At 43.8% G+C, this 24,716-nt stretch overlaps 2 protein-coding genes across 2 annotated transcripts in view; both read right to left on the bottom strand.

Moving 5' to 3' along the window:
- Positions 1 to 24,716, bottom strand: part of LOC142572814 (cytochrome P450 3A31-like) — a 60,072-nt gene that overhangs the window by 27,717 nt on the left and 7,639 nt on the right. The window contains exons 3-5 of the mRNA XM_075682186.1: positions 23,264 to 23,316; positions 14,765 to 14,861; positions 167 to 292 (exon numbers count right to left, since the gene is read on the bottom strand). Coding sequence (XP_075538301.1) covers positions 167 to 292; positions 14,765 to 14,861; positions 23,264 to 23,316 — 276 coding nt within the window. The remainder of the gene's footprint in view (positions 1 to 166; positions 293 to 14,764; positions 14,862 to 23,263; positions 23,317 to 24,716) is intronic.
- LOC142572815 (uncharacterized) lies at positions 8,200 to 14,198 on the bottom strand. The gene is made up of 4 exons (XM_075682189.1): positions 13,989 to 14,198; positions 12,662 to 12,826; positions 11,837 to 11,916; positions 8,200 to 10,219 (listed from the first exon to the last, which is right to left on the bottom strand). Exons 1-3 carry the CDS (start codon positions 14,115 to 14,117, stop codon positions 11,857 to 11,859), a joined length of 354 nt encoding a protein of 117 aa, XP_075538304.1. The 5' UTR covers positions 14,118 to 14,198; the 3' UTR covers positions 8,200 to 10,219; positions 11,837 to 11,856.

Below are 24,716 nucleotides of genomic sequence, written 5' to 3'. Positions count from 1 at the left end.
CACGCACACGCACACACGCACACGCACACACACACACGCACACACACACAGACGCACACACACACACACACACACACACACACACACACACACACACACACACACACACACACACACACACACACACGCGCGCACGCACGAGAAGTGCTTTTGTTAAAACACTTGCCTGCGCCAGCTTGCTCGTCGTGAATGCCGGACTGACTGCCCCTCTCAGTAACTTCCAGCGGTGGGCGGGTGCCGCGAACACCAGCGCTTCCGGATTTACGGGCGCAGGCAAGACGCTCAGGATGTTCTGTGAACAGGCACGCACACTTTAATTTAGCGGCACATTCTTTTTCACGCGGCAACTGCCCTCTGCAACAAAAAACGACCAGCTTGAAGTATTCCTTATGACCAGTAATGCATTGTAAATGCAGGTTCCACGAGCACTTACATCTTCAGGGACAAAAGAAAGCAGACAAAATCAATGAAAGCGTTATAGTCTTAGCGCTTGTCTTGTGTCTACCTTATTTTGTCCCGTCTGAAGCGTGTGCTCGTGGAACCTGCAAGTATTAACCAACTAGCCGATGCCATTTGCACGGAAGAGCTGCCTGCGTACCGTGGCACGTATGGCTAGTTTCTATGCGGGAATCGTGCGCTTTGGGCATCGGGCAGGCAGGAGCTTCAGGCGGCGAAATGAGCTCCTGCCCATCGGTGACTGCTTCACATGCGCACGCCAAAGCGCCAATCAACACCACGCGCGACACACTTGAACCTACCAATGCTATATATACGAATAAGGCCCATGGCCGGGCTTTATATACTTCAGGCTTTGCGTGATGGGAACTACTCGACGACCATATTCGCCTACAGCCTCTGGTAGGTCCATATGTGGAAATATTGCGGAGCAGAGAAATTACATTTATCCCTGAAACGCCCGGGGTTAGGTCAAGATTTACGTTGTGACAATCTCTAAATGTAGGCACGTCTCGACCCGGCTGGTGCGATAGAATTACTAGGCAAACAAATCCCTGCGGCTTGCACAAAAGCCTCGCGGTTGTGGGCATTTACAACAAGAGAACAGGCCTTAAAGCGAAACACGACCTCGTGGTAAGGGGCCACACCGAATAGCCCGAGAACTTCGAATCAACTTGGTGTGGATGAGCCGACCCACTATAACTGCTTTTAATGAGTTTAAAGCGCTGTAATAGCACGTGGAGGCCTGTATAATGGAACCATGACCTAAGGACACGCGTTGCTCAGGTGTCGCAGTGCGAACAGCTGAAAACATACCAGGATAGACGTACGGGCAACTAGCGGTAGACATTGAAGTCTTATTACGCTTGTTTCACTCAAGGGCGCGAAATTATAGTCCAATTTTTACCAGTATTGTCAATTTATTTTGGGATCTAAATGCGCTTTCGGAGGCATAATCACCACAAGAACGCGTGCTTCACAGCATTTCGTTCTTTCTTTTCTCTTGGAAACGAGGAATGAGGAGGGGGGGTCGCAAAGAACAGTGATTCAGACCAAGAAAATTTCTAGCACGTAAGAGGGGATCACATTGCCACAGCGTGTCACATCCAAAGCTGTTGCTCTAGGATACGTCTCATGGCAATGTAGTATACCTGTAAGTGTACGATACGCTATATAACTATCTGAGATGCCTGCATTATTTACGGAGAGAGTTAAGGCATTGCCAGTAGATGAAAGACACACCCTGTGCCGTTCCATGGAGCAGCCGTGGCTAAAGGATAGCGGTACGACGAATGGCTAACGCTGCACATCAACAACCAGAATGTTCAGACAGCGCCAAAAAGGAACGCGTACTGCAAGGGGTGTTGCAGGGACTGATGGACGAGGACTGTTGTACTCTGTGTCCTTTACGCACCGTTTTTTCCTCTTTGCGCTCGGCTCTCTGCCCCGTTGTGCATCGTCGCTTGGACGGGCCCTTCGCACCAATAGCGTGTTTTGTTTTCTCATAGAACCCGGTGCGCATTGCTTTGCAACAGGTTAGCTGTGACATATTCTTTAAAGAAAATGTTATATCCTTGCATAGTTTTGATTAGGTTTCACATGCGCCTGCATTGGTAGTCGTGTGACGTTGTGAATGGTATACGTGCACTTATATTACGCCTGTATGGTTTTCCGATATAGTTGGAAGTATGTGCAAGTGCTATAGTAGCTGATGCGTGTCTCTTCTTCGTTCGGATTTCTACGTGCAGCTGTGTCTACAGGCTCGGAAAGAACGAACTAAGGCCAATCAAACGTAACTTTTTTTACGATTGTTTTTTTTATTGGCTGGGGGCTGACTTTTGTGAACTATTCGCTTTACGGGATGAGATCCGGAATCTTTGCGTTCCCTTTTATGGTTAGACCTTATCAAAAAAATGATAAAGTTAAGCTTTGATCATGCAGGTTGGAGTTTGTTGCAGGAAAACTAAGATTAACTTATTGACAATGCCCACACCACAAGCTCAGACAACTATGGAATATATTTTGTCATTTAAGTGTAGTCCGTATACAGGGTGTCCCACATAATTTGAGCCAAGAATTTAAAAATGAAAGACGCATCGGCAACGAATATAACCACAGCGATATTATTCGGAATAGTCTGTAGTAACTCAGACAACTTTGTGTTTCCCCCTAACTCATTAATTAATTAAATTTAATTACCGAGCTTATTAAATATTCGCGGAGGACCCCAAGTATGATTGCAGAGCACCTTCAGAAACCACCGATGGAGTTGTTTGCTCTACGATAGCTCTGACGTAGCCCTTTTTTTTCCTGGTTGTAAAGGAAGACTGCGAAATATGAAAAAAAGCCACGTGACAGAGCGTTTGCGCAGTGGTATTGTGCTTCCCTCAAGCGTGCCTTCGGTCAACAAGGTCGGCTGCATCGCTACTGGCGACGAGGAAGTGGCAGGGCGTTCTTTATCTCATCGGCAGCGTTCGGCCAGCAGCGTGCATTTTCGCCGTCATCCGACGGGAGCCGACCTAGTTCATCGAACTCAAGCTTGATAGCAGCACGATACCACTGGGCAAGCGCTCCGTCACGTGGTTTTTTTCATATCTCACCGGCTTTTGTTGCAACCCGGAAAAAAAGATTAATTAAATTATGGGGTTTTACGTGCCAAAATCACTTTCTGATTATGAGGCACGCCGTAGTGGAGGACTCCGGAAATTTCGACTACCTGGGGTTCTTTAACGTGCACCTAAATCTAAGTACACGGGTGTTTTCGCATTTCGCCCCAATCTAAATGCAGCCGCCGTGGCAGGGATTCGATCCCGCGACCTCGTGCTCAGCAGCCTAACACCATAGCCACTGAGCAACCGCGGCAGGTGAAAGAAAAGATTACGTGAGACGTATTGTAAAGGAAAGAACTCGAACAGTGGTTTGGGAAGGTGCTCTACAAATCTGCGTATCATACTTGGCATTCTCAGTCAATAATTAAATAGTTGGGTAATTAAACTTAATTAATTAGTGAGATATGGGGAAAACAAAACACTATCTGAGTTAGTTTAGGCTGTTGGGAATGGTATGCGTTCGTGTCAATTCGCTTCCAACGCGCCTTTCATTTTTAAAGTCCTGGCTCAAGTTATGTGGGACACCCTGTATATATGGACTGGTTTGTGCAACTCTGCCAGAAACAATCTGCGAAAATATAATGATTGATTAGCTGTTATATATCCTCTTGCCTAAGCTCTAACTATCGACGGCATGCGTTATCACTCAGGCTTAAAGGTAACAATCAAGCTTTCCGTACGGATAACATAGCTAGCGCGCTTTTCTAAAAGACGAGAACACAGCAGTTATAAGATCATGGCGAAAACATAGCCGCTTGATTCGAATTAAAGCATTTAAGCAAAGGACATCGAGGAATTTATATGAATCTTAAAGAAGCGTTCACAAATGTTACCCTACAATATGGTACGGCGCATGCATTTCTATCACCTAAAATCATTTAGTTAGGGAAGCAACGTCCCCTAGCAATACTTCTATGTCACCAACGACAACGCTGTAAATCAGGCACTGTGCTCCATATGCCAGATGTTTAATTCTCTTTATGCCCCATATCTGCTAAAACGTGCATTGGCGTTCCAACAAGTTTAGATCGTCCCGAGCTGCTGGATGCATGCTCTTAAGAAACATTAACTGGAACATTCATTTCGTAGCACATTTCAAGGTCTCATATTTTGAAGGTTGTTCTCGTTAGTAGATCATAGATTTGTCATCGCGTGTGTTTTAAGAAATGCTCTGCACATTAAGAAACCCCTGGTATGAATGTATAATACACTCTACCCGGATTTAAGTGTATATAGGGCGTCCTAACTAAAGTTAGCCAAGCTGCTAAAGAAAAAGAAAATTAATTTAGAAAACGTGGCGCAAGATACGATTTTAAGACCTATTGGTGTTCGGTTGTCAAAATTCTAGCAACGAACACCTTAGGTCCTATAATTGTACGTTGCACCGTCATTCTTAATTATGTTTTTTTTTCTTTCAACAGCATTGCTGACGTTAGCTTGGACGCACGATATTGCCGCATACTGTAAACACTAAAACGCAAGTGACAATTTATACTGCAAGCAGAAAAGAAAAAGCGGCGTTGATTTGGGCCTATCGCAACTCATCACACTTTACGCTGTCTAGGTTACATTTTGGACCCGCGAGGTCGCTGGATATTTAGGAGAGGGGTCCTTCGGCTCCTCCTTAAGTGCCTCCGGGATAAGGGGGTTCGAGTGCGAATTCAGAGCCGTGCGAATCGTTAGATGGATGGATGGATGGATGGATGGATGGATGGATGGATGGATGGATGGATGGATGGATGGATGGATGGATGTCATGAGCGCCTCCTTTGAACGGGGAGGTGGGTTGCACCACGAAGCTCTTGTTGTTTTATTGCCTAATGTCCTACCTGTATTAAAAAAGAAACAAAAAATAAAAGTAAAAAAACACGATGAACTCCCATAACCAAAGTCTCTGAACCTCTACTGTGAACTTTGTTTTTGCACGCCTCCGTTGTTTGTCATTTCCCTTTTTTTTTTCTTCCACCGATCTTCTAATAGACTCTTACTAATTCCTCTTGGGGATATGTTTACTTTCCCCTTTCTCTCGCTGAACCCAAGGGCTTCAAGGAACTCCTAAATCGACCGCTGGGCGGATATCTTCACATTCCAATACGACATGCTCCATCGTTTCCCTAGCTTTACTGCAGCAAGCACATGTTTCTTCCTTCGAATATCGCGCTTTATATGTGCGTGTTCTATGGCATCCGGATCTCGCTTCGAAATGTAATGAGCTCTCCTTTGAGTTATCATATAATGTTTGTTTCCTGATTTAGTTTTTTCCTCTCAAGTAGTTACTCATGACAGGTTCCTTTTCCATTGCCGCCACCCATGAGATAATCTCAGCCTCTCTGACTTTTCGCTGGACGTTCTTTTTGTTGCTGTGTTGCTCCCTATACAGGCCGCATACTTGCTGGTAAGCTTCGTATTCATTTCCCTTTAGTGTGAATCAATGCTATTCCTCTGCAAATACCTGAACACTCTCCCAGCCCATTTACTTTCTTCCATCTTCCTCAGTCGCTCTTCATAATTAATTTTACTGTGAGCTTCCTTCACTTCAAAACTTTTCCAGCTCATATCACAATCCACAGCTTCATTTGTAATTTTCCCATGAGCGCCCAGTCTGAGGTGTCACACTGACCTTTGGTTGCCACGGAGCCCTGATTGTACCCCTGATATCAAGCAAACAACTGCATTTCCAAAAGTACGTCCTGGAATTATGAGACCTTTCCACATACCCCGGAGCATCTCGTACCTATTGTATCCTCATGGCATTCTGTGTTTCATTATGGTCGCATTTCTCTTCCTCTTTACTGTTATTGTTTTTCCCGTGTTTTCATATATCTATTGCCTTCGTTTATCCATATACCAAGGCATTTATATTTTTTACGCGAGCTATTTGCTGCCCTGTATTGTTACTGTCTGTTCGCTGTTTTGATTGAGTACCGTGACACCTGATCTTTTATCCCTAAATTCCCTAAATTTCAGACTTAACTTATCGCCTTCCTGTCCACAGATAATAGCCAGGCGTTGCATATCACTTTGCTTGTTAGCTAGCAACACAATGTTGTCCGCATAAAACAAGCCTAGAAGCTGCTCCTCTATTACTCTACCCACCTGTTTGTATGACAGAAAAAACCCGATATTACTTCGTTCTAGCGCCCATTCCATCCTCACGATGTACATCATAAGTAGCCGTGGGGATAAAGGGCACTCCTGCCTCAGTCCCTTGATGATATTAGCTTTTTCCTCGCTCCTGACCCCTTCCCATTCAAGACAAGCGGTATATTCTCGCTAAATCTCTATCAAAAGCTATATACAGCCATCGCCTAAGCCTTCCCCTTCCAGAATATCTCACAAAATGTTTCGATCTACGATTTCATACGCTCCTGCAATGTCTAAAAAGGCAACAAGTCTGCTTTTTACTCTTGATATTTAAATACATTGAGCAAGGACAAATAAATTTTCATCCAAACGTCTACTAATCCTGAAGCCATTCTGAAAATCTCCCAAAATGCCATTATTCTTCTCCCATGCTTGCAGCTTTAACTTAATAGCCTGCATAACTAACCTGTATATTACCGATGTAAGGAATTACTGTCTATACGAATTAGTTCTATCTCCCCCTTACCTTTATAAATCAAATTCATTCTACTTTGTTGCCAACTGTCTGGTATTCGTCTATCTTTTGAAGTTTTTTTCACTGCTTTCGCCAGAGCTCCCTTACTTTTTCATCCTAGTTCAGTAATTAGCCCAACGGGAACCTCGTCTAGCCCTGTGGCTGTGCGTTTAGGAATTTTCTCTTGGATGGTGCGCCTTCAATTGCGCTCTTTGTGAACATTCCCTGTGTTACCGGGTGCTGTTACATTACCGGATGCAATGTGGCGGATTTCAGACCGTGCCGCGCTCGACAGCAGGTGCTCCGACGGTGCAATTGCCGGCAACATTTGCAAGGCTAGGGCCAACTGCCATCAAGCGACAGTCTCCCTCCTTCACCTTCACTACAGAAGATAGCTAAAGGGCCAACCACACGCGGTGAATCGTGCGCGCCTGGCTACGCGTCACGTGTCTTCGAGGCCATACGCGCCTGTCCTAAACGTCTAGAGAGGGCAGACGCGCAGGAATTGCGCGCGTCAAGGAGGTCTTGATCTTGGGCGTCATTTTGAGCGTACGCGACGGAAGTGACAGCTTGTGCACCGACGTCACGGGGGTCGCATGTACACTTCCGGCGGTTCGGAAAGGTTGTTGAAGTTTCGGAATCGTGCGGAGACGCCAGGAGTCGCTGCTGGCTTCGTGTCGATAGAGCCCAAAGGCTGTGGGGAAGCGCTGATCGCCTGTGTTGAGGCTCGACCTGCGCTTTGGTAGCAAGCGAAACACAAGCGCCACTAGAACAAGCACATGACGAGGTGGTCGTGGATCGTCATGCCCAACGCTGCCGAACAGGTGAGTGCTCGGAATTTTATACGAGCGTCATACCGGAACAGTTTCAATCGCGATCGAGCCCGAGCGGGGTCGGATTTTGTGATCACAATTGCCTGCACCGCACAATCTGCGTAGAACCGATCGTTATCGAGAAATTTGATCGCGCTCGCTCACGATCGAAAGCCTAGCTGTGTGGCACTGGTATAAGCTGCCTCTCTCATCAGCCAACTCGCCGATGTCGAAAACGCGTTTCATCTATGCAGATGATATCACAGCGCTGTAGGAGGGATGGAAGTCCCTGGGGAATAAATTTCGGCGCCTGGGAAGACGTTTCAGAAAGAAAAGAGCCGCGCCGTGCCTGTCGACGTTCACGACGACGTTATCTGGCTGTTTTTCGACCAGATGATGTTTCTGCGCTACACAATGGAGTGTAGATCGTAAGTGACTTTGAAGTTTCCATCTTAGCCGGCGTGTTAAAAACGAAACACGGGATTCTAGTGCTTTCCCTTCACCACGTTGACCGGTGATGCCGTATGTTTGTATTATAGCTGGCGGTGCACCGCACTTATGGGAATCGACTCAAAATTGTGCTTACACAAGTAAGTCGACGCACAGTATGCATTATATTCAGCTTTGTCTAATTGGCGACAAAATATTTGTGCGGCCTCGCTGCTCCGATTATCGCATATTTCGTTAAATGGGATCCGGTAAGGGGACATACAAGCACTACATGGATAGCTTTGTATATTTATTTATTTAGGTACGCACAAAGCCAGTTTGGCTTTGCAGTAGGGAGCAGAAAAAGCAGAAATGCAGGTACAAAATAACAAGTAAAATAGCGCATAAAAACCTAAGAATAAACCATAAGACAGAAGTACAGAGAATATCACATACAAATTAGCAGGATGAATAAAAAAAGGCCTTGCATGATGCACACACGAAAACAAAACACAAAAGATACGAGTAGTTCTTTTTTTTCTGTGCACTGATCCTACAAGGCAGCGTGCAAGCCAATGGCCAGTATTTAACCGAGTATTGAATGTTGCTATATTCACGTGTGCCTTGGGCACTGCAATGCACAGCTTTAGTTTTGCATTTTGTTGCTTGCCAGCAGTGTGCAAATCGGTGCTTCATCCCAGACCCTCAAGTATTACCTAGCTTGCTTAGGGATTCATTCAGTGTCATCATGCCGTAGGAATAAATGCACCATATTACTGACGACATTGTCAGCTGTGTAATTGATAATTCTTCTTTTCGTGTCTGCTCAGCAGTGTCCTTACCTAATTATCAGCCTGCGGTTATTCTGCAGATCCCAGGTGCTGTGGTTACTGGTTTAAGCGAAGCTTTCACGATGTTTGTGGAGAACGCTGTTCCTGCTTAGCAAAATTCCCAAGTAAGGACTAGATGATCCAGTTAAACAGATTCGCACTGTGCAAAAAATTATTATTGAAATTTTACATGCCGAAACCACGATCTAGTTACATCATTTTAATTGGTATTTGCATTACGTCCGGTACTGGTCACTCGTGCAAGACAGTAGCCAGTAGTCATCTGGGATGACAATGGTTCAGCGACTATATTAATGTCAGTATGAGGCATTCAGTAATAGCTATTTGGCAAGACAGTAGGAGTAGCGGTGGGAAAGTCCAGAGAAGAGGCGAAAAAAGCTTGGCTGTAAGAAACCTGGAAGAATTTGCTCGCTAAGAACAGCTTTGCTGGGCCAAAACACCCTTTACAAGGCAGATGGCAAGAAAAGAAACATTATTATGCATAAGTTCCTAAATAAAAACAACAAATGCACTGATTTCTACGTACACAGCTTCACACTGCGTTTAGACGTACATTCAGTCAAGAAAAACTGTTTAGAATGAGATGAAGTTTACAAACAAGTGAACGGAAAGCAAAGTAACAAGCCAAGAACGTTTCAAGCAAAAAAACTAGAACAGGAGGGAGCCTTATGCTAAAGCAAGACCTAACAATACTACTACTCTATGTTTAGAAATTGTAAGCATAGGTCTTTGAACATGAAATTTATTAAATGGTTTTACTGATTAAATGTAGTGGAATGCTTGCTGCTAATTATTTCAAAACTGAAACATTCCAAATATCATGCACTGTTTTGAGTAGAAGTAATCACTAGGCTTTAGGCATGCAGATCTCATAAGAACTGCTTAAATGCATCGCAAGCAAAAACAGAAAAGGATACAAAAGCTACACTTCAGCGCATGCAGAAACTGTTCATTCTGGTTGTGTAGGCAAGCCACTTTTGTCCCTACAAAACTGACTCGGAGCTTGAGTGTTCTTTAAGAAAATCACACACTAAAACAAATGTCGACGGATTTCAGCCTTCATATATTTTTGCATCCAGACTGACACATTATTTACACACTGACAATATGTGCAAACCTTATTACGCTCACATGCAAGATGTCCGCCAACCTTCCACCGGTGCCCTCTTCGAGTGAGGAGGGAAGTGCTGCAGACATCTTAACAAAAAATGCGCAAGTTTTCCGATCTGGCAACACTTGAAGTGCCATCACCGTCAAGTGAAGAGTCATAAGTGCCAGCATAGACTCTGTCTTCGGCATCGCTTGAGTCTGTGGAGTCTCAGGACATTTTGGAATCTCTTGAATCACCGATGTTTCAAGAAGTTCTGGTTCCTGAGGATTCTGAGGTACACCACAGCAGGCCGCAGTCACAAGCATCGCTGGCTTCAGCAGGCAGTCGCATGCTGGATACGTTGGGAAGCATTGCTTCTCAAGCAACGTCAAGAGGGAGGAAAAGTAAAAAGAAAGATGAGAGTCAGTTAATATTAGAGGAATTAGGCAATGTTTCAAGTGCAATCAAAAGATGCAAACCACAGGACGACCTCAAACTTTTGCCATCTCTCTGCTCAAACACGTGAGAGAGGTCAGTGAGGATTAGCATCTGGATATGAAAATTAAATTGATGCAAGTAGGAAAGTAAGTCAAAGATTAATGTTTATTAATGTATACTTTTTGTATAATAAAGCCAAAAGACAATGAAACAAAAGGAAATCATTGATAAATTTAATTACTTGATATCGAAATGGAAAAATAAAGAGGAAAATGAAAGTATATGAAAAGGTAACTTGCCATTGATAGGAGACTAACCCACAACCTTTGAATTATGCTTGAATTGCTATACCAGTACAGCTGCAGCAATGGCTATCCCTCTGCAAACTTTCTTGAGCCTCTATGTGCATGTACTAGATCTCACCCTGGTATTGTTAGCCAGTGTTACCCGTGCAAGAACGCTCCAAGAGCCTAATCTAGTACACATAAACATTCTAAGAAATTCAAGGTGGAATAGCCTCCAGCTCAATTGGTTTTGGTTTTAGCTCCCACCAGTGGCAAGTTATATTTTGTCCACTTCCATTTCCCTTCTCCTTGTGATGTTGACATTACGAATAAAACGACAGTTATATACATTTATGTTTTATATACGTTTCCTTGTCTGTTGTTGTCATGTTAAAACCCCTCAGCTCTTCCTTTTTGTTCATTTTACATTGTGTTGTATCCATATTTTTGTGCAGTATTATTCTAGAATTTCATGACGTTGATATCTGTGGGCCTGGTTAGCTGGCCATTGCTGCTGTAGAGATGTGTGAACATGTTTTAGCAACACACCTACGATAAAGAAGCACTGACTTGCAACTAAAGGTTTGTTGTTGCAAGACAGATGTTTATCTCTTTCATCTGTGTTTACTCATTCAGCCTGTCTTGCAGCAATGAACCTTTTTGAGTTCACCACCTGTGCATACAGAGTTTGTGCATGCATCTAGACATGCCTGTACATGCCTGTAAATAAAAAGAAATGTAATGGACCTTCAACCAGACCCCATTGAAAATTTCGGTTATATACTGCAAATTGTAAAGCCTGTCGGGCGTTCTAGCAGCGCAAACATTTTTCAAATTGTGTTATTATTGTTAGAAGAGGTAGCAGAAAGGGAAAAGTCTTGCCACCACATAGCCAGGAGGCGAGGTTCACTGCCAACCATAGACAACCTCTATCTCTCCCAGAACTATCATCCACAAGCCACATTCCTTGCATTTTTTTGGTGTTCCGTGGCTCAGTTCCAGAGTTGGTTTTGCATGTTCTGCATTGGATGTTTGGCCAAAGTCTTTGTACGTAATCAGTGACATTGAAGGCGGCGTGTAAATGAGACATTTATACGTATGACCCTGCTTCTCTGGCAGGAAGCAGGGCTACCTGACGGGAGCCGTGAACAGTATGTGAGCTTTAAAAAAATTCTTAAGCCGAAAAAAATGTAAGGAATTTCTGCGGCTGTCGTGCTGTTCTGCAGTTGTTTAATACTTTGCAGGCACGATCGTCACTATATGACTTACCACTGCATAGTCTAGCCGCTTCAATCCTCACACAGTAGGTCAAGGCAACGTCTTTTATGTCTTGCCGGGATGCCAAGTAGCTTGAATGAAAGTTGAAAAAAAAATTAGTACGCATGTCTCAATTGTTTCAATACTAATTATGACGACATGATTTTTCTTGACAATGATTTCCGTGGCTGTGGGGGCCCTTTTCCGGAGACATACGATCAAAATTCGTTTGTGTAGGTTAGCTACCACCTTTGTTTAATACTACATGTGCGAGCATTCCTCAGTTCATGTTTTACAGGTCGCGCAAGGTCAAAAGCACTGAGGTAGCTTTTGTGCGATGCCATTCGATGGCAGTTTATTTTTTAAGTTAGTCGTAACTGCTACACTGGTGATGCAGTAAGTGGAAACTTTCAGTCTCTTTGATCATGCGATTATTTTTTTCTTGTATTTCTTTTCACGCGCATTGTCAGTGCCATCATTACAATTTCTCGTTTTGTATCAGCATTTTGTGTCCCATTCCTTTATTTGTTTATGAGTTAATAAATAGTTAGTTGTGTATAATTCTGTATTCTGTTTAAAGAGAGAAATAAAGATGATTATTATATTATTACTATTATATATTAGTATTATTTATGCACGCTCATTGTCAGTCGTTTTCTTCTTTCTCTTGTTTTGCTTCAATGTTTTGTGACCCCTTCCTGATTTGGCTTCGAAAAGGCGGAGGGCAATAATATGTAAATAAAATAAAATAAACGATACAATAAATGACAAAGGAAAGATGTTCTGTATTCCGCCAATCGCACATTATTACTCTAGGGGCAACTGTCCTTTGCCAACCTCAATGCCACAGCAAGTCGTTCTCCAGGCTCCAGGGGTTTCTCGAATGTGGTGCTGCTGTGTGAGGTCCTCTGCGACAAAGCTCAATAGCTTGTCCAAGAGCTGCGGCGCCTTGCGAAAGAACTTGTAGAAAAATCCGTGGTAATCCTGACGTATCCGTTGCATCTGTAAAAAATGGTGCATTTTTACCTGGCAGCGAGACCATGCCCTGCCCACATACACGCGCAGGTATCAGGAGCTGTACACTTTTCGCTGACACCCACGTATAGCCACTAGGCATCATTAATTTTACCCCCTGCTTTGTTTATCTGCTTGAATACAAACGGTGGTTCGGCAAAACAGGAGAGCCAGTCAACGGAATATTAAAAATATTCTTGGCCACTGCCAACAAACTTCTGAAATTAGTCGCACAGAATTTTAACCTGCCCCCCAGGTCACAATTTAATTACATTACACTTCATATTCTATAGTCACACTTCTGAGAGACAGAAAATATAGGAAATCGTATCTCGTCCACAAGCTTCACATAAGACAACCGACACGTGTAAAAAGGTGTTCTTGAATCTATGTGCTGTAATAATGGCTCAAGTATAACTAGCAGTCCTTAGCTTTTTGTAGGGGTGTGCTAATACCGAAAAGTACATTTAGAATCGAATATCGAATCAAATGAAGAAAAAATAATGTGGATATCATATAAAATATCCAATAGCAGAAAATGTATTACAAAACTTAATCCTTACAAATTTTGTGCGAGAAAAGAGGGTGCTACACAAGCTCTGTGTAAACAGTATGGTCCACTGTTAATAATGAAGGGAGCTCCAAATTAGTATTACAGATTGTCTGTTAAATAGAATCAAGTGCTTCTTCTCCTCTGAAGCTCAACAGTTAATGACCGTATGTCGTACGGCATACACGGGTTAGACAGACGGCTGTTGAAACGTCGTGAGGTGTCGTCACCACGTATTTATATACGATCTGTATGCTTCCGGCGGCTAATCAGCCCGATCTTCGCCTATGCTTTCGCGCTTTCCGAACTACACCTTGCTCTTGTCGTTCCCCCTGTTCGCGTACGTCACGTTATCGTCTCGATCGGTGCTGTCAACCTGGACGAACGTTGCACCGACGACGTGATGCTGTTCTACGAATTGGGCGTTCGCGCACTGCGAGTACGAACCCCGCATTACTACTTTAATTAAGCCTTTCACTTATGCGCGCACTTAAGAACGCTGATGAGTAATTGCTGTCCTAACGAAGATAAGTCCCCATGTCCAAACACTGGCGCCTAGTTCTACCGCTGTAGATCATCGAAAGGAAAGAAGTTACTCACAGCCGTGAAGTCCTTCTTTACGCAGTTGAAAGACTGGCCGAACCCACCAACGTCGCCGCAGACGCTTTCTGCGCTCCCGCCGCCTTTGCAAGAGCAGCAGCAGCAAAAGTTCCTTCTCATGTTGTACATTGCGGGAAGAGAACGCTGATGCCGACGAAGCAAGCGGCTAAGAAAAAGCTCGGCAGCAACGTCGGGCGTGATCGCGCGCAGATGTCAGCTGCAGTCGTGAGCAAGCAGACGCTGTCACGCGTGATGTTGATAATTGATGTATCTTTTCTTGCCATAAGGATGTGTACATGCGAACAGCGTGCATTTATCAACTTAAAAACAATGGTACTAGCTCTAACATTGACAAATTAAATAAAAATGGCTAGCCATAATGAAATTAAAGATGAACTTTTCTCAAAGCCAAAGACCACCGTTTCCGCCATCGCTGGTCCGCTGGTCTCTCAGCCCTGTGCTACGCGCAGCGAAGCGCGCACGTGTGCGCGTATCGTGTGGCTAGACGCCCTCCCTTCATCACCCGCGTACGCGCACGCACACGCGTATCCCGTGCTGCGTGTGGTTGGGCCTTAAAAGGTACGTTCGCCAGGACGACGTCTCACAGCTTTCGTGTAACAAAACGTTATTTTTCCCTTCCACCTCATTCCCTTTATATGAAACATCATAAATCAATCAATACTTTCCTTCACATACGTGAACATGAGTCGATCTTGATAGCGTTTAGTCTCGTCTCGGTAAAATGAAAAGCGAGTAAAAATGGAAATTCAACGAACCCCTCGCTCAGGGAACACGTGGAAGTCTTCGATTAGCACTTTCTTCAACAGGTCAACATCCTTAACAAGGAGAAAAGGCACCGCTCCATTGAAGAACCTACGTTGTAGAAAACAAAGAAGACACAAGATTACACCACCTGTTTCACATAACTAGAACCAAACATTAAATATGGAGTGGTATGCCTTAAACGAGTGAGACCAACATCATATTTCTTGTAGTCGTCTTGAGTTACGCCGACTATCTTTATGTGTATAATTAGCTAATTATTTACGTTTGAGTATGCAACTTATTATTTGGGTCAGGTGGAGGATTACAATCTATGCAACGAAGGTGGGAACGTACGTTGTACACCATGGCGAATAATCCTTTTATTTATTTTCTGATTGCCATGTGTGTTTAGTGCTGGCAATACAGGGAAAGACGAAGTTCTTCAGCGGATACCGCGTGATTCAGGGCCGACCCCTCAGAGTAGGTTGCGCCATTTCACTAGCGAAGAAGAACAAGAACAAACTGCCGCCGTAGCGAGAGCCTGCTGTTCTCGCACTAAGTAAGGCAACAACAACAAAATGTGAATTCAGTTTAAGAGGATTTGCTGGAGTGTGGCATTTCAATGGGATAGCATTATAGGTGGACCTGAAGCACTTAGCAGGTATCCATCAGATGAAAAAATTTGGGCCGACTCCAAGGGCAGTGAGGCAAAAACATGTGAGCCAATTCATAAGTTAGTGCAGTCTAACACAGCGTCTCAAAACTCTAACTGACCCGAGTAGAGATGTAAAATTTCATGAAACTTTGAGGGGCACGAAAAAAACTGGTTTCTTTCGTGTTTTCTTTTTGGCAGAAAAATACGAAAAATTAAAAAAAAGACGCGCACGGAGCGATGAAAAACCCGACACCTTTAGTTCTCTAACACTGAGAAGAATACAATTGTTACATTATTGCATCGTGAAACGCCCAGCAGAGCTTCCGGGTTCAAAATCTAGGCACGATTTCACGTCAAGGTATTGATTTCACATCAAAGCTTCAAGACTGACAATTGCATTAATCCGTGTCCGTCAATGCTTCGGTATGCAGCGGACGAAGCCTTCCGGACATTGAGGTTCGAGTGCATTGAGGTTCGAGCGGCAGCGGCGACGTACGCACGTCATTTAATCAACTTGTCTGGATTTTTGCAGACGCCGGCGCTTCATCTGATACCTGACCAGGACTGTTCTGCGTGTCCCGCCATCTGCCTGACTGTACCGTAACCATGGCCTTCTGTCGCTTCTGTCTTGGGGGCGGTGTTTTCACTGGAAAGCTGGGTTCACTCTGGCAGCGGCAGCGGCGACGTACGCACGTCATTTAATCAACTTGTGTGGATTTTTGCAGAGGCCGGCGCTTCATCCGATACCTGTAAGAGGATCCGAACTGGGCCGTGGCTGCCTGTTTGTTTCTCAAGAAAACAGACTACGTGAGCAACTCACCGTTGTTCCATTTGCCTTTACCAGGACCAGGACTGTTCTGCGTGTCCCGCCATCTGCCTGACTGTATCGTAACCACGGCCTTCTGTCGCTTCTGTCTTGGGGGCGGTGTTTTCACTGGAAAGCTGGGTTCACTCTGGCAGCGGCAGCGGCGACGTACGCACGTCATTTAATCAACTTGTGTGGATTTTTGCAGAGGCCGGCGCTTCATCCGATACCTGTAAGAGGATCCGAACTGGGCCGTGGCTGCCTGTTTGTTTCTCAAGAAAACAGACTACGTGAGCAACTCACCGTTGTTCCATTTGCCTTTACCAGGACCAGGACTGTTCTGCGTGTCCCGCCATCTGCCTGACTGTATCGTAACCACGGCCTTCTGTCGCTTCTGTCTTGGGGGCGGTGTTTTCACTGGAAAGCTGGGTTCACTCTGGCAGCGGCAGCGGCGACGTACGCACGTCATTTAATCAACTTGTGTGGATTTTTGCAGAGGCCGGCGCTTCATCTTAAACCTGTGAGAGGATCCGAACTGGGCCGTGGCTGCCTGTTTGTTTCTCAAGAAAACAGACTACGTGAGCAACTCACCGTTGTTCCATTTGCCTTTACCAGGACCAGGACTGTTCTGCGTGTCCCGCCATCTGCCTGACTGTATCGTAACCACGGCCTTCTGTCGCTTCTGTCTTGGGGGCGGTGTTTTCACTGGAAAGCTGGGTTCACTCTGGCAGCGGCAGCGGCAACGTACGCACGTCATTTAATAAACTTGTCTGGATTTTTGCAGGTTGGTGGCATTTCTTATTCTGTGCTGTAGCATAGCTCCTCCCCTGTCGTCGCTGTTGCTGCCACGAGTCTTGTAGTGCTTTTACCTTGTTGTGACTACTGGTTAGAGTGTCGTATATGCCATATCTGTGCCGCCTTTAGGCTATGGAGGGTTCTGGCTCTGGAAGCCTGCGCGATGTCGCAGTCTCTTGCTGATAAGCAGCCAGGTACTATAAAGGACGTCACAAAAGTGTTAGTTGAACTGACAGCTAAGCTTGAGGCGTTTGCGACGGACATGAGAAATGTCGTCGGTGGGGTTGCTAACTCCAATACAGAGATTCGCTGTGAACTTGGAGCCATTCGCGACTCCATTGGCTTTATGAACGATGGTTTCGAACAATTCAAGAAGGATGTTGACGCGTTCCGTCGCGAGCTGACTGCAGTGACGGCTGAAAATCAGCGATGTAAAAGGGAAAATGAGCAACTAAGTAAAGAACTGAAAGAAGCAAAGAGAGAAATAGTTGAGCTGAAAGAATACAGCAGGAACATGAACCTTGAGGTTAAAGGACTACCGTTAGTTGCAAACGAAGATCTGAGAAGTGTTGGACAAATTGCCACATGTATAGGCACAAGTGTCACGGACAACGACATTGATGTAGTACATCGTGTCCCTTCTAAAGATAAAAATAAACCAAACGTGATCATAAAGTTTTCGACTAGGTCTGCACGAGACAGAGTACTCTCTGCTGCGCGAACCGCTAAGTTAAGCACTGGGACCCTGGGCTTTGAGGAGAGTAATCCTGTATATATCAATGAGCATCTGTGCGTTGAAAACAAGCGTTTATTGGGTAGAGCTCGACAACTGAGGCGAGAAAAAGAATGGAAGTTTGTGTGGGTGTCACAGGGAAAGATCCTGATGCGGAAGTCTGAAAATTCGCCTGTCCTACATGTTACCTGTGACTCGGACCTAGACAAGGTGCGTTAGGTTACCCGCTATTGCATACTCAACGCCATTTATGTCATGGTGCCAACAGATAGAATGGCTCAAGAACAATCTAGGAACCTATGGTTCTTCTTGCTTTTCTCGATATTTTTGAAAACTGTTAACGGAGCGATTCTTCAGACACCCACGCACATTTTCCGAATCTATGCGGCTTCGTACCTAGCAAATGTGCCTGATAGTGTCCTTATGTATGTAAGCTCTAAACTACTGTCGGAAACAGTTATTTTTATGAACGTTAACCTTTTGACCAATATTGTACACCTTAGAGTCTATAGCACATCAGTGTTGCACTCATTTGTTCTTGCTTGCTACAGTGCTGCGGTTGAGGGCGTCACCCACATAAAAATTAAATTCCGCTTAATATTCTCTTCAGCAGTTGGTCATGCATATATAACGTCTTATTCGTCTATGCCAACGGCACTGTTTCTACATTGCAATGGCTGTCTTTTTTTCCTGAGAATTAAGTTTCAAAATGGCTCTGAAAACTACTAGTCCCTCTGAATTAAGCACGATTGTGGCGCATCAGCGCCTATCGACTCTGAGTTTCCTGCATATGAACATACGTTCTAAAGAAGACGAATTGTGGAATTTTCTAGATGAATTTAAATTTAAATTTTCTGTCATTATGTTGACTGAAACTTGGTACTGCAATGAAACCGATATAGTGCATATTGATGGGTATAATGTGGCCTATATAAATAGAGAAACTAGAGGTGGTGGTGTATGCATGTATGTGGAAACAAGTATTGACTATCAGTATATTGATGAATGGTCTCGATGCTGTGAAGACATTGAAATTATGTGTTTCAAGTTCGAAAACTCTCTATTTACTGTTGTGTATAGACCTCCTCACGGCAACATCAACAAGTTTCTTCAATATTTAGATGAATTCTTTTGGTTTGTTAATGAAAATAATTATACATTAGTACTCGGAGGTGACCTCAACATTGACATGCTCACAAAGGCTAGCAAACAAACTGACCTGTCAAATCTACTTCTTTCGCATGGCCTTTCAAATGTTATAACTACCCCAACTCGCATTACAGCTGCTACAGCCACCTTGATAGATCTATTTATAACAAATTCTGCTAATCTACTACACCATGGTCCGATAAGTATCGCTATCAGTGATCATTTACCAATTTGCCTAATTACTACGGTTGAGATTAAACAGAGGCACCCGGTGAAATCAGACATTTATTTCCAAGACATTAATTCACAATCTCTTTCTTGCTTTCGTGACGAAATAAGCTCGTTGAGCTGGGATGACATACTCTCCTCTTCATCACCTGATAGCGCCTATGACCGCTTCATTAAGATCGTGTGCACAGTATACCAAAAACACTTTCCTTACAGGCACGTAAAAAAACCTAAACACGCTCGCAAGCCATGGATCTCCTCTAAGCTAATCAAAATAATAAATGAAAAGAATAGGCTGTACCATGCGTTTTTGAATAGCCGTGACCCAGATGATTTGAAGCGGTTTAAGAAATATCGAAATAACCTGACTAAGCTGCAAAAACAAGCTAAATGCGACTATTACTACTCCATGTTCGATGGTATCGTTGATGCAAAACAGACTTGGAATAAGCTGAATTCTGTTATATCATCAAGGCGACCCGCCAGTACTATTAAAGAGCTCAAGGTTGGTAATGAGGTTCTGAAAGATGAAGCACTCGCCAATAAATTTAATGATTACTTTGCCTCTCTAGTTGAAAGCACTTATGATCAAGATGCCTTGATGTATTTGCCCGGTCCCTTTACACATTCTTTGTATATTGATGAGACTGATGACACTGAGGTTTTAAATGTGTTCAAAAATTTTAGGCGATCTAAAAGTGAGGATGTGCACGGATTAAAAATACAACCAATTCTTTTTTGTTATTGACCTGCTCACCCCTTGCCTCACTCACATTTACAACATCTCCCTAACCTCTGGCATTTTTCCTCAACAGATGAAAATCGCAAGGGTAGCTGTGGTTTACAAAGGCGGAGAAAGGGAAAACTTAAGCAACTATAGACCAATCTCAATTCTTCCACTGTTTTCAAAAGGTTTAGGAAAAATTATTCTCCTTAGGATGACTGCCTTTTTTAACAAGTATTCTGTTTTAATGCCATGTCAATATGGCTTCAGGTCAGGCTGCTCGACTGAAACTGCTCTTCTTAAACAAAAGGAACTAATTTTGAAAAATATAGAGGCGAGGAAACTAACATTGGGAGTATTCCTAGATTTCTCAAAGGCTTTTGACAGAATTAACCATGGAACACTATTAGAAAAATTGAATTGTTATGGTACACGCGGAATAGTTTTAGATTTAATTAGATGTTACATAACCAATAGAAAGCAATACGTATCAATAAATAGAAAATTATCTTCGTTTAAACTTATTAAGCAAGGCGTGCCTCAAGGTAGCATATTGGGACCACTTCTATTTATCATTTACATAAATGACATTGTTAATATTGATGTTTCGATTACCTATATTATTTACGCAGATGATACTAGTTTATTCTTCTCAGGAACTAAGGAGGATCAACTCATCAATTTTGCAAATGAAGTACTTCACAAGATATATAACTGGTCTGTAAAAAATTCTCTCCAGTTAAACTGCTCCAAGACAAAAGCGGTCCTCTTTAGAGCGAAGTCCATGCCTTGTGATCTAACCCAATGCCTCACACTCAATGACACAAAAATAGAACTTTCCGCTACAGCAAAAACATTGGGTGTTATCTTCCATGAATTGATGCTATGGGACCACCACACCGATTACTTACGAAATAAACTTAGTAAAGCGTTAGGTATGTTGGACAGATGCCAGAGGCTACTACCAATACCACAGAAACTTATGGTTTATAACGCACTATTTGCTTCTCACCTGCGCTATTGTAACCTGGTCTGGTCAAATAGTACTAAGAAATCATTAGGTAATTTAGTTTCAGTTCAAAAGAATGCCTTACGTGCTATTTCAGACTTACCTTACAATGGACATACGCGTGACATATTCCGGAAGTTCAAGATTTTACGTGTAGACCGCCTTTATGAGTATCAACTTATGTGTTCTTTTAAACGTGACATGGTTAAGGGTACTAATCATATCATAAACATCGCGAACTTGCAGCGGAATCCTTTTCGCCTAAATCGATATATGGAACACTGGGAAGTCCCGCGCCCTCGGACTAACTATGGCCTTCAAGCACTCTCCTACTGTCTTCCCTCTACACTTAACAAATATAGTCTAAATGATGTAAACATACGCTATATATCCAAGAGCACATTACGGCTAAAATTTCTGTGAATAATTAACTTTTTGGTTTGTCGGTTGAAAAGTATTTCTTTGCTATTTCTAAGTTGTGATTTCAGGTTTTCATGCATACATGTATGCGTATATGCATGTGTGTATGTATATATATATATGTATATATATATATATATATATATATATGTATAAATATGTGTATATATATGTATAAATATGTGTATATATATGCGTCTGTGAATATGTATATATTGACCTTGCCGCAAGAATGTACTACGAATATCTTGCCATGTTGCTGCCTGTTGTTCATGGGGAGGTGGGACTAGTCAAGCTGCCGTTATGCAGCTTTTATCCTGCCATCCCTACCGCTTTGTATATATCAGTGTACTTATGTGGTAAATAAACTTCTTCTTCTTCTTCTTCTTTTGGCGATTGCTGACGCAAAGAATTTGAGACCGAAATCACCACACCAACTGACTGGGCCAATGTCGTCAGTGCCTTCGCGAAGAGAGGGGAAGTACGGGAACGATGGCATGATGAGCGGCGTCGGAGCCGTCTCTTCGTCCACAGAGCTGTGGAGGAAGAAACGACGAACGCGAGAGCAGTAGCACGAGCGCATTCGCGCGGTTACGCCGAGGGACGCCGACGCTCAACTGAGCAACAGGCGCCGAAGAGTAGCCCGACACAGGGGAAACCCATAGGGGCTTTTCGGAAGGAAAGCTTAGCAGCTCAGAGGGCTTTTGAAAGAAACTTGTGCGGGCTTCCAGCCCCCGGACCTGAACAAATTTTCTTCAACTGCGAAGCTTTCTTTGTAGTTGGTGCTAGGGGTATTATTCTGAACTCCGTCAAAGCCTGCCAAATTTTCGAATTCACCATCTTCTCAGTTCTTCTTTGCCCGCAGGGCTGCTGCGGCCTCTCTGATTGGCTCAAAATGCCGCCATCACAGAATTCGACAATATGGCAGAATTTGAACATGTCCAGAGGAGCAGTGTACGTTGCACTTCTGGACTAATGTTAGTTGGATGACAATATTTCTTTCCATAAAACTTCCTGCACCTTGCGGATTACCGCAGAACCGATATACCAGCCTCGTGGCCTCCAAGATCAGAAATACCGGTGCGATCTTGAATGCCACGCCTGCACGTCAGAATGCCGTCATAAACAGAAGAATATATGTTCATTTCCTTTGCGAGTGTTTGACAAACACTTATTAGGACTCTCGGACAACCCTGCTGCATTCATTCCGCCCTTATTTACATCGCGTCCCCGAGCGACATCGGCCAACCAATGTTCGTAGCTGTAATTTCATAGCATCTTGAACGAATCTGACGAAGTGGGATTTTCTTGAAAGTAATGGCCGACATTTGCAACCGAATGTCCGTCTGATAGAACGAACGCGCCTTAATGGCGTGGGGTCTAATGGCGTTAGGGCCAGTTCTGGCCAATGAGCACCGAACAACTGATGTAGTGTTCAATGGAGGAATGTATTTCGAAGGGAGGGTGTAATACGGCTGTGGAAAAGCCTAAAACAATTGCTGTAAAATGCATAAAATATTTCTGTTTTAAGTTATAAAGTGCGCTATGACCATAAATGGTGTCACTGACCGTAGAACTACTGCCTCATGAGAGCCACAAGGGCCCAGGTATAAAGACATGTGCCCTGCAAATAGCAAATATTGCAGCGGCAGCTTCTGGTGAGAAAATCTGCTGTGGATCCCTTCGGCTGATTACATGCAACACAGCATCAGTTACGAAAGTTCGAACTGATTTAGTTTCAAAAAACATCTTTGTGTGAAGAAATTTTGCTGGATGAAGGGTATTGAGCTGCTGTTCGGCATGAAGAAAGTGCTTTTTCCGTACAGCGTTTGCTTCCTGAGACACAAGACACGACAGACGGTCAGCCTCTCGCAACATCTTCCACAGATGGAAGGCTCCCCACCAGTCAACAGGTAAGAAAACTAGCGCGTCTTACGGAACATGCTATAACATTGATTATGCGACAAGAGTACGAAAAAAAAGCCGACTTACCCAACTATATCACCGTACTGCTTTATCCAGTTGCTAAAGGCGACTGCTGATCCCTGCGACCAAAATAAAGTTTTTCACGTGAAAAAGTTAGCCATGAGATAAACAGTCACTTTTTCTAAGGTGCTTACATGTATAAGCAGTACATATTTAAGCATAACCACGAAAGCCAATCTACAATAGATTTCTGCAGATGTGATTGAAGGAAATAAACAAACGCGAAAGCAGGCAGGCAGGCAGGCAGGCAGTGAACTTTATTAATGTCCTGAGGAGCGACTCCGAAACCCCCTTACGAGGGAGGAACCGCCGCGGGTTGCTCCCACGTCAGGACGGGCAGGCCATGCCTGATCGCCGCGCCGCGGGCCCTCTGGACGGCCCGTAGCTGAGCGGTGAGGTTGTAGCTCTTGAGCGTCTCTTCGCACTCTTGGAAAGCTATTTTAAAAATGTTCGTTGGTAGCCTCGAGTACCGATACGTTTCATGGCTAATATTGCGCGTAATGGAAACGTTGGCGATGCTTGTCACCAGCATGTCAACCGTAATATATTCTTTTAGAGAAAAAAACAAACGAAAACAAATTGAGAGAATGACTTCAAGATATCAGTATATCATAAGAAGCCAACAAACATTGACACCAAGCACAACGCAGGGGAAATTACTTGTACTTATTAAACGATTTAAAGAGATGGTAAATCAATGGAAATGCAAGTGGATGAAAAACAACTTGCCGCAGGTAGGGAACATTCCCGCGTCTTCGCATTACGCGTGCGATGCACCTACCAATTGAGCCACCGCGGCGCCGTTTTCCCGTCCACTTTCTTGGGTACTTATGTTTCCTACTAGAACTCAGAGTGTGTTAGCCAGCGCCGCCACTCACAAACCTTGGCGCCTAAAAAGATCATTCTCGTGGCGCCTGCGGCAGAAAGGATGTTTGCCATCCGCCGCCAAGGTTTGTGGCCTTGATGTTAAAGCATAATCTTGCTGTGCACGAAGGAAGTTGTTAGATGCATTGTCAGTCGTGCAGTTGTTCGTGTTAAAGGGGTCCTAAGTGTGGCAATGCCGGATATATATGGGGCGGTCATGTTTAAATCGTCCGGAATTTGAAAAATCGCCTGTGGCAGATAACGTGATTCTTGTCTTTAAACGGGATTATTCCCAGAGGCGGACGTTACTAGCATGAAAAATCGACACACGTATCAAACTAACGAAGAATTTGCTAATTAACTTCGTATTCAACAACCTTGCGATCTATATTGCCATTGACTAATTGTAGCCTGTCAGCTTGCACACTTTTAATGTATCTCCAGGGTGACACCAGTTTGGATATAGTAGTTCGAAAAGTGTGAAACTAGATACGTGGACGTCCCAGTTACTTTTATGCTTCAATGAATAAAACAGATTCTTCTTTAAAAAAAGTAAGTGGAAGAGGGCATTTTTACGCCGAGTTCGATGGCATAT

Source organism: Dermacentor variabilis, chromosome 2, assembly GCF_050947875.1.
Source record: "Dermacentor variabilis isolate Ectoservices chromosome 2, ASM5094787v1, whole genome shotgun sequence".
In the NCBI taxonomy this organism is placed as follows: domain Eukaryota; kingdom Metazoa; phylum Arthropoda; class Arachnida; order Ixodida; family Ixodidae; genus Dermacentor; species Dermacentor variabilis.
This window is presented reverse-complemented; position numbering and strand designations above follow the sequence as displayed.